The sequence below is a fragment of the Leptidea sinapis genome, chromosome 31 (genome assembly GCF_905404315.1).
Source record: "Leptidea sinapis chromosome 31, ilLepSina1.1, whole genome shotgun sequence".
Taxonomy (NCBI): Eukaryota; Metazoa; Arthropoda; class Insecta; order Lepidoptera; family Pieridae; genus Leptidea; species Leptidea sinapis.
This window is the reverse complement of record NC_066295.1, coordinates 4,091,969-4,108,472: the sequence shown is the minus strand read 5'-3', so window position 1 is coordinate 4,108,472 and position 16,504 is coordinate 4,091,969. Positions and strand designations below refer to the sequence as shown.

At 35.9% G+C, this 16,504-nt stretch overlaps 2 protein-coding genes across 4 annotated transcripts in view; one reads left to right on the top strand and one right to left on the bottom strand.

Moving 5' to 3' along the window:
• Positions 1–6,773, top strand: part of LOC126973990 (glucose dehydrogenase [FAD, quinone]-like) — a 39,821-nt gene extending 33,048 nt beyond the window's left edge. Inside the window, exons 7-13 of the mRNA XM_050821338.1 lie at positions 65–245; positions 583–843; positions 1,583–1,731; positions 1,879–2,044; positions 2,515–2,725; positions 3,848–4,028; positions 6,550–6,773. Of these exons, the coding sequence (XP_050677295.1) occupies positions 65–245; positions 583–843; positions 1,583–1,731; positions 1,879–2,044; positions 2,515–2,725; positions 3,848–4,028; positions 6,550–6,685 (1,285 nt within the window). The 3' untranslated portion in view covers positions 6,686–6,773. The remainder of the gene's footprint in view (positions 1–64; positions 246–582; positions 844–1,582; positions 1,732–1,878; positions 2,045–2,514; positions 2,726–3,847; positions 4,029–6,549) is intronic.
• Positions 6,774–7,876: 1,103 nt separating this feature from the next.
• Positions 7,877–16,504, bottom strand: part of LOC126973988 (condensin complex subunit 3) — a 69,378-nt gene continuing 60,750 nt past the window's right edge. For all 3 annotated transcript variants that reach the window (XM_050821335.1, XM_050821336.1, XM_050821337.1), the window contains 6 exons: positions 15,493–15,609; positions 12,868–12,996; positions 12,072–12,230; positions 10,826–10,968; positions 9,979–10,073; positions 7,877–7,950 (listed from right to left, as the gene is read on the bottom strand). In XM_050821335.1, coding sequence (XP_050677292.1) covers positions 7,938–7,950; positions 9,979–10,073; positions 10,826–10,968; positions 12,072–12,230; positions 12,868–12,996; positions 15,493–15,609 — 656 coding nt within the window. In that variant the 3' untranslated portion in view covers positions 7,877–7,937. The remainder of the gene's footprint in view (positions 7,951–9,978; positions 10,074–10,825; positions 10,969–12,071; positions 12,231–12,867; positions 12,997–15,492; positions 15,610–16,504) is intronic.

The following is a 16,504-nucleotide window of genomic DNA, read 5'->3' as shown; positions in this document are numbered from 1 at the left end:
AAATGTAAATGTTTTTTATTTTTATTTAAAGTTGTTGTCTTAATAAAAACTTTATTCATTGCAGCAAGGGAACTAGATTCAGTACGGCGCGAGCATTTCTTCGTCCAGCTTCTAAACGAGAGAATCTTCACATCTTGATGAATGCTCTTGTATCGAGGGTCATCATAGATCCTGCATCTAAAAGAGCCACCGGCGTTGAATACATTAAGAATGGCGAGACGAAAATAGTTGGTGTTAGAAAAGAGGTAGGACTATATAGAAAACAATTAAAACATTTAAAAAAACACGACATACACCGCATCAAGTATAAGATGGCTCTCAATGGGGGCGCTCCTGTTGTAATGACGAATTATATTATTATATTATCTTCGTAATATCTTATTAGAATAAAACTATATGGATTTAATATCTTTGAAGAGTTATAGTAGAACGTTCACCGCAGGTGCGTTACATTATTAAAATGGTCTCTATACGAAAATATTTTGTGAAATGTAAACTGCACCTACTCTTTTTTGCCTGGACTTGTCTTGTTCAAATAATTAGTGGCATAAATGTTGATGTATTTCTGGTTTTCTATCGCAGGCAATTTTATCAGCGGGCACAATGAATTCTCCACAAATACTTCTACTATCTGGTGTTGGCCCACAAGAAACCCTCAACAAGTTCAATATTCCGGTGATCAAAGACCTGCCAGGAGTTGGCCAAAACCTTCACAACCACATCGGTGTCAGACTCGACTTCACTCTGACAAAAGAACCTGACGTACCCGAGCTGACATGGGAAAGTGCTATGGAGTATATGCTACAACGGACAGGACCATTATCGGGAACTGGATTGTCACAGGTTAGTGAAAATTTTTATGTCCTCCTCCGACGTCCACTAACCGTCGATAAAGCACAGAAGAGAACTGAGGGCTGCAGAATATATTTAAAAGCATAAAGGTTATGCTTTAAGTGATTTTCACCAACGAAATGCTAAAAGTGCCCACTAAATTCCTAAAGTTAGAATCATAACTGGAGAAATGAATAAGCCTAGATTTATGAACGATACGTTATAGGACGGTTAGACTAACGGCAACAATAATTTACTGTTGGACTATAAGCACCGAAGGCATTATCTGCGCAGGTTCAAATACTTCGTAGTCCATAAATTTCAATTAATATTCAAACACTAATGAAATAAAAAACTTAAGAAATATTCTATTATTTGATCTTATCTTATATCTTTAAACGAGAAATTTTTGAATATACATAATATATATAATCTAAATCTCGGAAACGGCTCCAACGATTTTCTTATAATTTAATACAAGGGATTTCGGGCGCGATAAATCGATTCAATTTTAAGAAATGTAGTTTTATCCGAGTTTTAATGAGAAACAGTTACAATAACATTAGAATAGAAAGGTAAATTTCGCAACTATGTATAAGACTATAATAGCTCGGATGGAACATTGGGATCATCATCATCCGGAAAGCGGAAGACCCCGGTTTGAATCCAGATGTCCTTATATTATATAAATGACTTATATAAATTATTGTGACATACTATTTCTGCTAAATCTACAAATATAATATTTCAGTTGACAGGTATCATAAACTCCCGCTACGCGGCGGCTGGCGGTCGTCATCCGGATGTGCAGTACTTCTTCAGCGGCTATCACTCCGGCTGCGGGGATGGTTCTGTTGAAGGGCCCGGTGGTTTAGATGAGAAGAAGAAAAGAAGGCTTACGTATGTTACCTATTTTAAAGATACTGACTGATTCCGATGCCAATTTGTTCATTTCAACGCTTATATTATAACATTGATAAAGCATGAGAATGTAAGGAATGGATTGAGAAAATAAGGCCTAACACCTTCTTGTTAATTTTTTTTCAGTATAGCTGCGATATCTCTTCAGCCCCGCAGCCGCGGATACTTGACTCTGCAGTCCCTGGACCCGGCTCAGCCTCCGCTCATGCAGCCCAACTATTTCTATGACGAACACGAACTGAACGTGCTAGTTGATGCAGCGAAGACTGCTTATCGTCTTGCTAACACCACAGTAAGTTCTCCAGGCAGTATTTAGTTTAATTAGTTCACCAATCCAAATATATCTAAAATCCTATATAGCTATCCTATAGCTAAATCCAAATATAGCTATTATGCGAGATTACAATTATCCTGTGCTCAGACCTCGTCTTGACTATAATGTACCTAGGATTTATGTAGGAGTCCCTACGAGAATCTATAAGTTTAAGAGTTTTGTGACCAGAACAAATCTATAGCAGTAGAACTTTATTTAATGTTTGGGTCATGGCGTATTGAACACGTTCGTTACCACGGGCTGCTTCAGTAAACAAAGTATAATTACAACAACTATTAGGGGTCACCCGATGGTATGTGATTACCTCGACCCATAGGAACTGTCTTGTAACACTAGAGGACTAAAAAGAGCGTGGCAAAGACACAAATAATGTTGCCATTATTACAGCGACACAAGCGCAACGGGGAATAATTCTTTCATCTCCATAGATTCTTCGCGAAAAATACGGAATGCAGCCTACAGAAGACTTCGGTTCAGAATGTCCTGGTGGTGGGTTAAACCCGACTGACGAGTTCTTCAGATGCGTAGCCCAAACGCGGACCGCACCAGAGAACCACCAGGTCGGTTCCTGCAAGATGGGAGCTAGCGATGACCCCATGGCTGTTGTTGATCCTACCCTAAAAGTGTACGGCATTGAAGGTAATATATACATTACATAACATTTGTGTATATAAGTCATCTTATTAAGTAAAAAATGGTTAACTGTACATATGGATAAGTTAAAATCTGTTACTGTGTTAAAGATTGATTTAATGAGCAGAATTAACTGACGCTAAGCCATAAAAATAAAAACTAAAACCCACACTATTTAATCAAATCTTATAATAATATATTAAAGCCCTATAAGTTGCAAAGTAAAACAATTTTTACTTCGTACAACCGTTCACTAAGATAAATACGTTTTTATATCATTGCCACCGATTGGCTAATCTGTACATGTCGATAATTGCCCTTTTCATAACATACACGTAAGAGCAGACTTTTTCTGCAACCAAAGCACCCACTTCGACGACCATTTAAACCAACTAGAGGTCACGTTTTGCGAATCCCGCAGATGCAAATATTTATATGATATAGATGTTTGTTTCCAATTTATGTATTGGTGTATTCTTATGTAAATCGTATTATTTAATCATACCTAAATATATATTATCATTAAAGTTGTCTTTGCATCCATAGTACATGTTATGCCTAGTTTGGAGTCATTTAATTTGAGTAAATGTGTGTCAATATTATTATTATTAGTCATTCACGGCGTACTGAATCCCCGAAAATTTTACCAACTGACAATTAATGGTTAGAGCTGATGCTAGTAGCTACCACACTAGAAATGAAAGCAACACTCCATAATTATTTATGATCTGCCTAATAGACTAGTAGTAGTCTGAGTGCCAGCTCTAAAGCAGCTACACACAGCGTCGCTCTAAGGCTATTTCTGTGACGAACACGAACAGAACTTGCTAGTGTCAATGCTGCAAAGACTACTGGAGAATCTATAGAGCGTACTTAGACTTTGCTCAGATTTTACTAAAGAAATACTTAACTAAGTATGATAAAATGCGAACTTGTTTTTTTGCATTGGGCTGTCTTAACTTAAGCTCACAATAATTTCAGCTGTCAACCGACTATAAAACTTAATAAAGATTACCTATAGCTTACACTCAGCTTAGTTTTACCTAAGTAAAGTCTAGACTAATCTACGCTCTACAATTCTCAGCGTAAGCGTCAGGAGAAGGTTTAATTTGTAAGTTGTATATTCAGGTCTCCGCGTGATCGACGCGTCAGTAATACCGACGGTGCCCTCCGCTAACACAGCGGCTCCCGTCATCATGGTGGCGGAGAAAGGCGCCCAGCTGGTGATGGCCCGCCACCAGTTGTTCAAGAACAAGTTCAGTGACGACAGCGACACCACACCTCACTTGCCAAATAACAACGCAAACAGGTAAAAAGACACTGACATTCCATCAAAAGATTTCGTGCATCTTTATAAAATGTTCGCTTAATACTTTTATTTATTTACAGTACGGGAATTGATACATCCACTGTACTTAATAACTCTTAAATATTTTAGTAACTTTTTTAAATAATTTTGTTGTATCACTTTGCATAGATTGGCAAAGCAAATCACTTTTTCATGTAGGTCAAGAAAATGACACTGTTGAATGTAAAAGTTAAACTTTAATGAGAAGAAGTAGCAAGAAACTCATTGCCTTGCCAGCTTCATCGTTTTACAAATGATTTCAATGTAGGTATGCAAAATGATGCAACAAAAAATACTCAAATGTCAAATACTAAAAAATGCAATAACACGAGTATAAGTAAAAAAAACATAAATTAATATTATTTATAGAAGTAAAAATACAAGAATTATGTTAATGCACCAATCCACACAAACCATAAATAAATAAAGGTATTTGGCGACCATTTTGTAAGCGATTATAAAAATTTAAAAAAAATGAAACAGAGTTCCCGGTAAGAGGATCATCCAGCCACCAGAAGTAGCACCCGTTCACGAGCATAACGCATAGATTGTAAAATTATGAAACTGTAATTAGTGGTTTAAATTTTAAGAGATTGCAATTTCAAAACATTTTGACTCAACTCAAAAACACTCCATATTTAAAAATGTTTTCTAAATGTTGATCATCGCCAATCTTAATGAAGCAGTTTTCTTTTTAGAAGCGATCTAGAATTAATCGATAGATAAACATAAGTACCCAATGTTTTACGGATGTGTGTATACGGGTATGTTTAGATACCAAGATCTGATCATTATGTTAAATGGATAGACCAGTTCCTATTTTTTATTTCAGCAATAGGATGTAGTTCTAAGCTTTTACAGCCTATAAACGAGTTTGATAAAACGGTATTTATGTAGTGATAACATTTAATGATAGGTTAATAGACGCTTATATGTCAACTTCAGAATGTAGTTCAGTAATTATCTAGTCTATAGGTAACACACCGGTTGCGTCATCAAAGTAATAAAGATATAAGTTTTGGTGCTTTGGATTGAATATTATTCTTAGTAAAATTATAAGTAACATTTAGAGAGAACCAAGAGAACCATGTATGAATGGTACATAATGATGTCATTTCATATACTACACTGCTCAAAGCGAGAAGATCTTGATCCTTTCTATTGTTTAAACTAGGTACAATTATTACTTTTGAAATAAAGTTTATGGTATTCTATCCTTGAATTTTTTTTAATTACTACAATTAATAAAATCCTCATTTTGTATTTGTCCTAATTAAAAAAATATGCACATTGTTGGCAAAAAACTAGGCTTTAAAAACATCAATAAAATGTAAGTCTTTAGGGACCGTTTGAAATGTGCTTGGGCCATGAGCCCTAATCAATACTTGACTACGACGCGGCTGGCTACATAATAAAATAATATTATGATCCTTTCAATATGTTCTTGTGGAAATCGCTCCCATTTTGCAACCAAAGCTGCTGTGTTAGGTGTAACAGGACGCTTCCGGATGCTCCTGTCAATACATCACATTTTCATGATGCCATAGGTGACATATATCTGATGTGATCACGTTGCAACCACGTGGGTCCGGCATATGCTGCTCATAAAATTTGAGCACACAAACGACCGGAAAATACGACGAGATCATTGCGCTCGTCCAAACTACAAACAAACTTCGCCTCAAGCCATCAGAACACCATACTTCGCTCACCCTGGGCGAATGTACCATGGAGACAACCATCGCAATGTATTTATTTCATGGAATCGTGATTTGTTGTGAGTTGGGAGTTTTCGTTATTGAATAGTCAGACAGACAAAATAGTAAGACAAACAAAATTCGGCGTGATCTCAAATTGGCAACCACTAACCTATTTCTTGCCGTCTGCTAGTATTTTTTTAAACCAGTAGCCACCCTTAAATTTTGTATATTTCTTTTAGTTTTAAACAATTTGTTATTTTTATAAATTAATACTCCTCACTTCTGGAATTAATTTAAATTAAATTTGTAACCAACATTTATGAGCGAAGCGGGACTTGAACCCGCGACCTCTCGGACTGAACCCGAAAGGTGTTCGATTCCTGCATTTTGCAGTTTTGTTGCAGTAACGAAGAGCAGAGTAAAATATATTTCCAAGAGCATACATTTAGATTTTCTCTTTCGAGCTTGACCACGCCTCAGTAACAGTAGGGTTACTCCTAGATCGTCACCATCATCTGCATTTAGGCCAAAGCAGCCCATATAAGCCCCAAAAAGATGTGTAGATTAATAACGGTTTAGACGTCTGGACGCAAAATGGCGATTATTTTATACTTCCAAATAAGAAAAAGATAAACGTGATGAAAATACACACAGCTTAAATCTCGTTGCAAAAAATATAATAATAAGTTCAGGACATTAAAAATGTTCTTGTCTATCGACATACAGCACTTTACTTAATGTATCTTACAATTAATTTTAATAACTTCACTAATTGATTTCAGATGGGACGTGAACGATTCTAACAAAGAAAACAATTTGAATAACGACAGATGGTGGAACTCACATAAAAATTGGCAGAATTCGCACGACAAACCTCACTATTGGTACCCAGGCCATAAACACCAGACGCAACAATAACAAAGAGAAAACTAATGGATCAATCCGGGGCTTTTAAGTCTCTTCTATAATTTGTAATAAGATAAATAATAAAAGTCCAACTTTAAAATGAATTTTATTTAGACATTTTGTTATTTTTCTGACTAGTGGGATTAAATACTTTAGTTAGTTTTATTTATTTAGAGCATTGGTAATCAACTCAAAATAAATATAATACAAGAAGAATATAAATAACGGAAAAGTGTCCCAAGTGTTGGAAAGTAAAAAAAACCTAGGGCTCAAGCACATAAGTAATGCCAGACCATATAATATATTAATGCTCGTAAAATACCTTTATTTATTCATTAACGGTGTATGTAGAAAGAGTTATTGAGAACAGTAGAATCATCAAATCTACTGTTCTCAATAAATCTTGTTTTTGCGTGTTAATTTTATTTCATTTACTTATTTTTGACTGGTGTTAGGAGTACAGTATTTAACGTTTAAGTATTTTTATGTAGCATCGCTTTATATATATTGTAAGTTTAATTATTTGTAAAAAGATGAAGCTGTAAATGTTGATTTAAAAGAGTGTTTCTTCGCACTTCATCTCATTGAAGCTCAACCCTTTCCGAAGTGGCGGTAGATGTAACAAGAAAACTTTGGTAACAGGGAAGGTGGAGGGAAGAAGACCAAGAGGAAGGAGCCCCATGCGATGGACCGATCAGATCCGCACTGCCCTTGAAACCTCTGTCCACGACGCTTTACACTCTGATTCCAACAGGGGCAGATGGCGACAAATAATACGCAAAAAAGTACTCTGTCGAGATGATCACGACCCTCAGCACTGAGGAAACCGACGCGAGGAGGAGAAACACAAATAAAGTTTGAAAACAAAATTTTATGAACGATGCGGGACTCGAATCCGCAACCTCTCGCGTTCCGTGCGAGCGCTCTTCCCAACTGAGCCAACCGTTCGAGTGACAAATCGTTAATAAAATGTAGTATGCTTTGTTCAACTGTGAAACCACAACCTGAGAGTCCCGCATCGTACAAAAATTTTGTTTTAAAATTTTATTTGTGTAATTAATCCCAGAAATGAGGGTTATCCCTTTAAAACATAACAAATTGTTGAGTAAACAGTTAAGTAACACCGCCATATTGAATTTCTTTTTGATGAACAATATCGTTTAATTTACCTGACAAGTAATAGGTAATAAAATAAAACTAGCATTAATAAAATAAACTTTATTGTAAATCTTCTTATAATAAATATCGTCGGTGTTCTAATGAGCTACGAATCAGACCTGCAATACAAAATAAGTCAGATATTATCATTCCTTCTTAACGTTCTAATAAAGTCGAACAGCACATTTCTGTTTATAATTTGAATATTTTCCTAGCTAAGTAAGAATTGTTGTTTAATATGTAATGGAGTCTGTCTCAGTGGGCACGGTGTAGTCACCGTTTCATACCATGACGGTGCTTTGAGCGTACCAGGTATTCTAGAATGTATCAATACCGTATCATTTCCCTACATAATTATTTATTGACGGTGGCATCGGCGCATTAACCGCATGGGACATTTGGGTGGTTTTCGTTTTCTGTTTTAGTATTTCACATGTTTTTCTGTTGAGGCAGACGCGTCAGGAAGCGTTATGCACTTTTTGGTAGGGTAAATCTTATGGGATCGCGTCACCGACATGCTCACGACTGGCGCACGCGATATATAAATACTTAAAAATAATTGAATTTAGTGAGAATTATTGAAAAATAGTTTTAAAAAAAGGTTTGATAATAATTTAATTTTTTTTTAAATCCAAGATGGCGGATGTGACATTTTCATAAAATCAATATGGGTATCATTTTTGAGATGTCGTTTCTTTTAAGTCCAGTATTATCGGCTTCAACACCCTCGAGAATCATGAAAACAACGCCTATGATAAAAAAGTTGATAATTTCATGCAGATCCAATTTGGATTTACATTTTGACAGCACTATCAGTTTCAACATCCTCAAAAACCATGAAAACGACATCGCCACTTGAACTTCATTTTGGCAGCACTAGCTGGTATTGGTTTCAACACTCACGAAAACCATGACAAAACACATGTAGGAAAGTATTTTTGTCCAAAATAAATAAATATAAAAACCACCCTAGATCTACTGTGCCGCGGCTTCCTAATCAAACCACATCTGCGAAGCGCATAAAGTGCCGAAATTATTTGATGACTAGATAGACTATAACAGCTATGAAAACGTCGAAAAAAAATTGAGGTTGACAATTAGGCTCTATTTTGAGCAATGCACGGACACTAATACAAAGTGATATACAAATCGCGCGTGTGAGACGTAGCTTGTCACGCACACTAAAGTAATAAACCTGGCCTGTTTTCATCGGTTGTGTAGCAGCAAGAGGCTCTATCTAGACGTATAAATTATATACGGGCAAAACATACGATCCGCGTGCTGCAGTGCTGTGCGTTAAGTTGACGAGACCAACGCTTTAAACGCGGTTACAAACCGCGTATAAAATGTTTACGTATATAAACCCTATTGGTGACATGGCGCACCAAAAAATATTTAGATCTTTATTAGCATTAGTCGTTCTTGTAGACATAGTCTCATATTGGTTTGGCGGTGTATTAGGCATAGTCCCATATTTTTTAACACAATATTTTTGTCTGATACGTTCATGAAAAGATGCAGTAAACAAAATTCATCTCCGTATTTATCAACGACAGTGGTTCGAGTTATTTAGCTTTTATAGATATAAAACATTCAATTTCACATTATTTCGGAACCGGGGCACATAAGGTAATTTATTACCCATAACAATTATATGGCCTAGTAGACTTGCATGCTAAAGTAAGTATTAACACTAGTCATAAGCCCTACAGATAAATTATAACAGGCAACGACCACATTGATTTACGATAGCTAAAATAGCTTTCAATACAGATGTTGATATAAAAACTAGATCAGGCATATTTTTAAATGGAACGTGGGTGTTCCCCTAACAAAAAGGCGTCCCCTAGGATTTTTGTTGATGAATGACAAAAAATACTGAATCTACATCAATTTAAAATTCTAATCTTATATCGACTACGAACAGAGCCATTACAGTACTTGATATATTATGTATTACTGTTCATAATTTCCACTAAAGAAGACACAGACCTTCCGTGGCTCCTTGGGGCAATATAAAAAGCGAAAGCTCCTGTGATTCCTCTGGCGACACAACACTATCAAATACCAGCAGGTGACCCATACGCTAGTTTACAACACTCCCACTGAACACGTAATCAATATTAATCCACAATCCAGCAACTCACTCCTCGCTCCCGTCCGGTGTCTCCGGCACGGTGACGTTGGTGCGAGACACGCGTCTGCTGCTCTCGTCTTCAGAATCCACGAGGAGAGACTGTCTCTGAAATAGACAATTATAGCCTTTAACAGCAGCACTGCAACCACAATTTGTGTCGTTAAACTGCAGAGTACTTGTACTGTTTTGTTTAGTTTTGTGCTATTGTTTTTTATTTAGAGGGGGCAAACGGGCAAGAGGCTGACGTGATGGGGAGTGTTGAGGCAGGCGCCCATTGACACAGAGACAGACACTAGACACAAGGTTCTTTTTTATCATTATCTACAGAAAATAAGGGACGACACGAGCAGCACGTTCAGCTGATGGTAATTGTTACACCCTACCCATTACAATGCAGTGCCACTCAGGATTCTTGAAAAACTCGAAAATTCTGAATGGCACCACAATTGCACTCGTCACTTTGAGACATAAGATGTTAAGTCTCATTTGCCCAGTAATTTCACTAGCTACGGCGCCCTTCAGACCGAAACACAGTAATGTTTATACATTACTACTTCACGGTAGAAATAGGCGCATTTGTGGTACCAATAAGATTATTGGTACCACAAATGCCGGCTAGATAGCCGGCTTCCTGTGCAAAGGAGCATCCCACTGGTGGCTCATGAGATGGGTTGCCGGCCTTTGAGATGGAAGTATGCTCCCAATTCTGACGCAGTGGGATGAAATCCGGGACGTATCGCGGAACACGGCTTACAGGTCTTGAGTTGTTTGGTGATAAATTACGACTCATAATCATTAAAAAAAGCTTTCAAAGAATAAAAAAGACCAGTAAAATTGTAATAATATTATGTACTTACAATATCGCTGTCGTATACAATGGTGTGTAGTTCTGTCTCGTCAGCAGACTTGTCCATGTTATCGCTGGTAGAAGTGTTTGCCGAACTCCTCGACGACCGATTTGAAGCCTTCTCTGTTTCCAAACATTCACCGGAACTGATTCCTAAAAAGAGTATATTAGGTTTCAAGGATCTATGGACCTTACATATATAAGTGGCCTCACAAAGAGGCGCGATTAAAATAGCAAATGTGGGTTGTATGAGGATATCAAAAATTTCTAAAAGTTCAAAAAGTCCAAAATAAAATGGTATCAGGGTAGGCAGGATCAGATAAAAATTGACCAAAATTTCTAATTAGGCTACCAAAGACTTCAAAAAGATTTGGAATAATACAAAGAGCCTCAATGTTAAACCGACCTTCCCTGTATATATAGGTGATGCATATGAACATAATGAAATTGCTAATAATTGCAAAAACCATTTTTGTATACGGTCTACATGCCGATCTGTACAAGGTGAGCGATGCTGAGGTATTGAATAAGCATGAAAACATAAAAACATCGGCCAATTGAATTATTATTTAAAAAATGCAACGTGGAAAATCTCCTGCGTATGACTGTCTCAGTACTATGGGACGACGTACGGATGAGAAGTGCAGGACTGCCAGAACAGTTCACTGTCCTAATAAACTATTGGTAAACAAATCAAAAAAATCAGCGTAGGTGGATGGATGCTCTTTCAGAAGAATATCGATTAGAATATGTGTTAGATGCCTGTCTAACGTCTCCGTTACTCTTCAATCTCGGTGTGAAAAACTTGATTGAAGAACTGAGTAGCACACACGTTGGATGCCACATAGATGAAACTTGTTGTAATACCTAATCTTAGTTTTGCAGATGATATGGTGCTGCTTAGTCCCTCAATCGGAGGACTTACGAAGCTTATATGCATTTGAGAGACACATGCAGCGGCGTACGGCTTAAAATATAACTCATCAAAGAGTGAAGTTATGATATTTCGAACTCCAAAACACAATTCAATAATTGTCCTTGGTTATATCTCGCAAATAAAAAGTAATATGCTCGCCCGCAGTTTACAAATATATTTGAATAATGATACTAACATAGTAACATAAGAAATATTATTACTAATACATTTACTAATATATATGGAGATCTCTCTGAATTAAATAAATAAATAAAATAAATTAACTCTCAAGTCTCCATATAATAACAGACAGAAGTTTCATATATATATAGTAGTATACCTGTATTAGATTCATCCAGAGATTGATCGGCCCGTGTTCGCTTGTTCCTCTTTTCTGAGTTTGCATCATTTGATTTCTCGTTTTTCTTCCGTCCTCTTGTTTTCTTCGTTCCGTTTTTCACTGCCGTCTTACTTTTGGCCAGCGAAAGTTTCTTTTTAGCTGAAAGTTTAAAACAGTGCTGAATAAATTTTAAAAAATTTCATTCATATAATATAGGTAGTCAAACTTATAACGCTAAAAACGCCGAAGCTATCCAGCTCATGAACTACTAAACCTAAGAATTAAACATTTTAACAGAACAGTCAAAGTGACATATACTTTGTGTAAAAAAACATATGAACAAATATTTGAGACACTGAGAAGAGTGATCATGAGACACTTTTTCAGTTTGCTCTACATATTTAATTAATTTAAAATTTAATTGCTTATTAGCCTTAGCCAAGATTGTAATAAAAAGATAAAATCCAAGTTTGAACATAAAAAGGACAGTGAATGATTAACTAAACTTCAAAGCACATACCTACTTGCAAAAGATGTAGAAAATTGGGACAAACCGAGGACACTTTTACCCAAAAGAAAACCACACAATAATACTAACGCGAACGTTACAATCCATAACCTGACACATGACTTCTGTGCAACAGAGGTCTAAAAGATTACGATAATTGTATCAACACATTTAAACGATTCAAGAAAATTAATTCTACTTGACTGCAAGTATCACTTATCCATGAAGTAACTTAATCACAAACATAAAACTCTTATCGATTTCAAATAGTTTCTCTCATTGACGTACCTTTGCCGACTTTAGGCTTCTTAACCGGGGACTGCCCGCTACTATCTTCAGAGTCGCTCTTTGATATATCTTTGTTAATTTCAGCTTCTGGTGATTGTCTTGTCGCATCCGAGGTCTGCTCTCGAGTACCTATAGATTAAAATTATTTATTATGATCAGATGTTAAATATTCCGAAAATTACAGCACATAAAAAAAATTAACATAATTAAAACCGAAAAAAAAGCTATTCCAAAACAATAGATATAATAATGCACTAAATTTTTTATTTTTTTTAGTCGGTGTTAGCCATGGGAGGTTTGTAACTACTTATTCTGGCCATAAATACTGTTACAATTAAAAATAAACAAAATATTACATTTGAATTTGAAATCTGTTATTTTTATATGATTGTTCATTGAGTTTTCTGATTTTGGCCCAAATTCATTGTACAATATTTTGCGATATTAAAATGGAGTGGGGTGATAAAGAGAACCGAATCCCTGTGATTGCATTACACAAAGTAGGAGCCAAATGCAATTTTTAAAACTCTCCAAACGTTTCGGACTTCATCATAGCTGAAGACTGGCCGTCATCTAGACCCGATCTTAATCCGCTGGATTATGATTTATGGTAAGTTTTAGAGAGTACGGCTTGATCTAAACGCCATGATAATTTGGAGTCCCTAAAACAATCTGTACGATTGGCAGTGAGGAATTTTACGATGAAAAGATTGCGTGCTTTTATTGATCTCAACCTCAACGTTTAAAGGACCGTATTGCAGATCATGGAGATCACTTCGAATAACCTTTTAATATTTTAAATTGTTTTATATTTATGTATTAAACTAACACACTGTAAAAGTAATAAATGTTATTTGCAATACAAAATTTATTTTTGTATGTTTCTGTATTTATGGCAAGACTAGGAAGGCATATACATAGTCGTAGGTGAGATGTATTTATATTGCACGGGCAACGTGACAAGACTAGAGGCGAGAGCAGGGCCGCGGCGGGAGGACACAGATTCCAAAAATAGCAGTATTTGTAACTAGAATTAGATAAATTAATTCGATCAATTAGATTGTATAAAAATATGCAATTATGTTTTTTGTAATAGGTTTTTTCTTGAAGTCGTTTGTTTTTATTTTTAGTGAATCTGAAGTATCTACACTAACTAATAATATGTCTAAATATTTGTATATACTAAGCTTAGGAATGCAGCAATAAACGTAAGCGTATTGCAATTTGATTACGGACAGTTAGAAATTCTGCCACGGATAAGGAGTTCCATTGATCATCATACTCGACAACAACAATTACTTGACCATAACGACGTTACGATAGGTGACACAAATATCCAGTTAGCATTAAAAAGAATCGGCGGAGTATCGTCAATTTGCTACTAAGGATTGAAGAGTTCCGTTATTTTGTCATGAATCCCATAATTAGAAACTAAACAAACTCTCACCAAAGTACCTTTGAAGTATATTCTTTCCAATAAAAAAAGAATCATCGAAATCGGTTAGGTTAGGTTAGGTTAGTATTGAGTTATTCGTCCTTTTGTACTTATACGAGTAGCAAACATAAGACCATAGGCGTGCATATTATATAGGCAATTAGGCCTACCTCGTAATAAACCTATATTAATATAGCTAAATTATATTTATATAATTAGTAAAGTTTTCTTTAAAGTTAAAACTTCTATTGAATACCCATTCATAAATTTTTTCCTAGAGTACTAGATCTATTCATATTCCAACGCTCAGTTACAATTAGCTAGATCCACAGCCTGCATAAGACTTTAACGGTTTTCTCATGGATGCCATTGTCAGATCTGGACTAAATTATAATGGGACAAAACGGGAAGTACCAGCTCTCAATTAAAAAAAATTATCAAAATCGATTCACCCAGTCGAAAGATCTGTGGTAACAAACATAAAAAAATATAAAATACAGACGAATTGAGAATCTCCTTTTTGAAGTCGGTTAAACCGGGTATCCTCGAGATAGCGGAGTTTAAGTCCATCAAGTCGTAATGCTTTGGAAATGATACCGCAAACGACACTTTGTGGTATCATAGATACTATTATAGACTACTGAGGTAGTGAGTGATTTAAAGGCACGAGACAAAAAAAATTTGCTCTCATGTGAAACATACAACTTTTCACCTCGACTAGCGAGAAAAGTGTTATAGGTTTATAGTAAGAGAAACAATTAAGATAATAAATTTTTGTGACAATGAGATAATACGCTAGGCTGAAATGAGATTCGGAACGCACCGGATCGCATTGTTTATTTTTTTAACGCGGAGTAATTCCCGGATGTATGGTCACGTAGGGTTCCAAATTTATATCACTTTGCGTCATTCAAAAACGCTTTTTGCTGCGAGTATTCAGGTAGCAATAGCGCCCTTTTCGTGCTGGAGAGGTGAAATAAATATATTTCTATTTCATCGAGAGAAAAGTGTGATTCTACAACTTTACATTATATATTGAGAAAAATAGCACACCCTAGTACGAATCTCTAGCATTTGCCTCTTTTTGACTAACTATTACGCCCATTGTCTCTTTTTTTTATGATAATAAGGGACGAGCAATATATAGATAGAAAGATAGATATAATCTCTAGATAATGAATGGGTCATACCTATTGGTGCAGGAACTTGTTCATTGGTAGCTTCAGTGGGTGAAGTTTCATCAATTTCCACCTCCTCTTCAACGGTTTCATTGATCACTACCTGCGTGCTCCGGGCAATCGGTTGAGCTAAAATGAAACTTATTATAAGTGAACACAATAAACAATAATTAATGATTAAATGTTTTATTATTAAAATAGATAATTTAGTTTGAATGAATGATTCGTTTTTAATAGTATTCAGCGACATTCATTCTGTCAATGTATCCAGACAGCTCTAACAGTTTTTTAATAAGTGAAAGTAGAACTAGCTGTATGGGCAGTGTTCGTCTGGGGCAGTACTGCCTTGCCACCTACTTCTGTCGCAAAATATCAATGCAGACTGAGTTAGACCTTACAGATAACATATTGGTAACTCAGACATTTAGAAGAGTAGCCAGGGGTCCTAGACAAGTGGCATACGTCTCGTGAAAACGATTATTGGAACGATTTATAAATGTATGGGACTGACATATGTCACGAGACATGTTTTTTTTATGTAAATACGGGACGAGACGAGCAGAACGTTCAGTTGATATTAATTAATGCACCCTGCCCATTACAATGCAGTGCCGCTCCGGATTCTTGAAAAGCCCAAAAATTCTGAGCGGCACTACAATTGGGCTCGTCACCCTGAGACATAAGATGTTCAGTCTCATTTGCCTAGTAATTTCACTAGCTACATTCAGGCCAAAACACAGTAATGTTTACACATTACTGCTTCACAGCAGAAATAGGCGCCGTTCTAGTAGCAATTATCTAGCCGGCTTCCTGTGAAAAGGAGCCTCCCACTGGTACATGGGTCACTATGTGTGTATGACCTGTTACAACTTATTGATATATTTAACATAATATTTTTAATGATGTATTGAAATTAAATTTAATATTAATGAATTGTATCGGACAATATTAAGAAATAATAATATTTAAAATTAATTTCTTTTTTATTGTAATTATGACATATATTTCATTTTATCTGTAATTT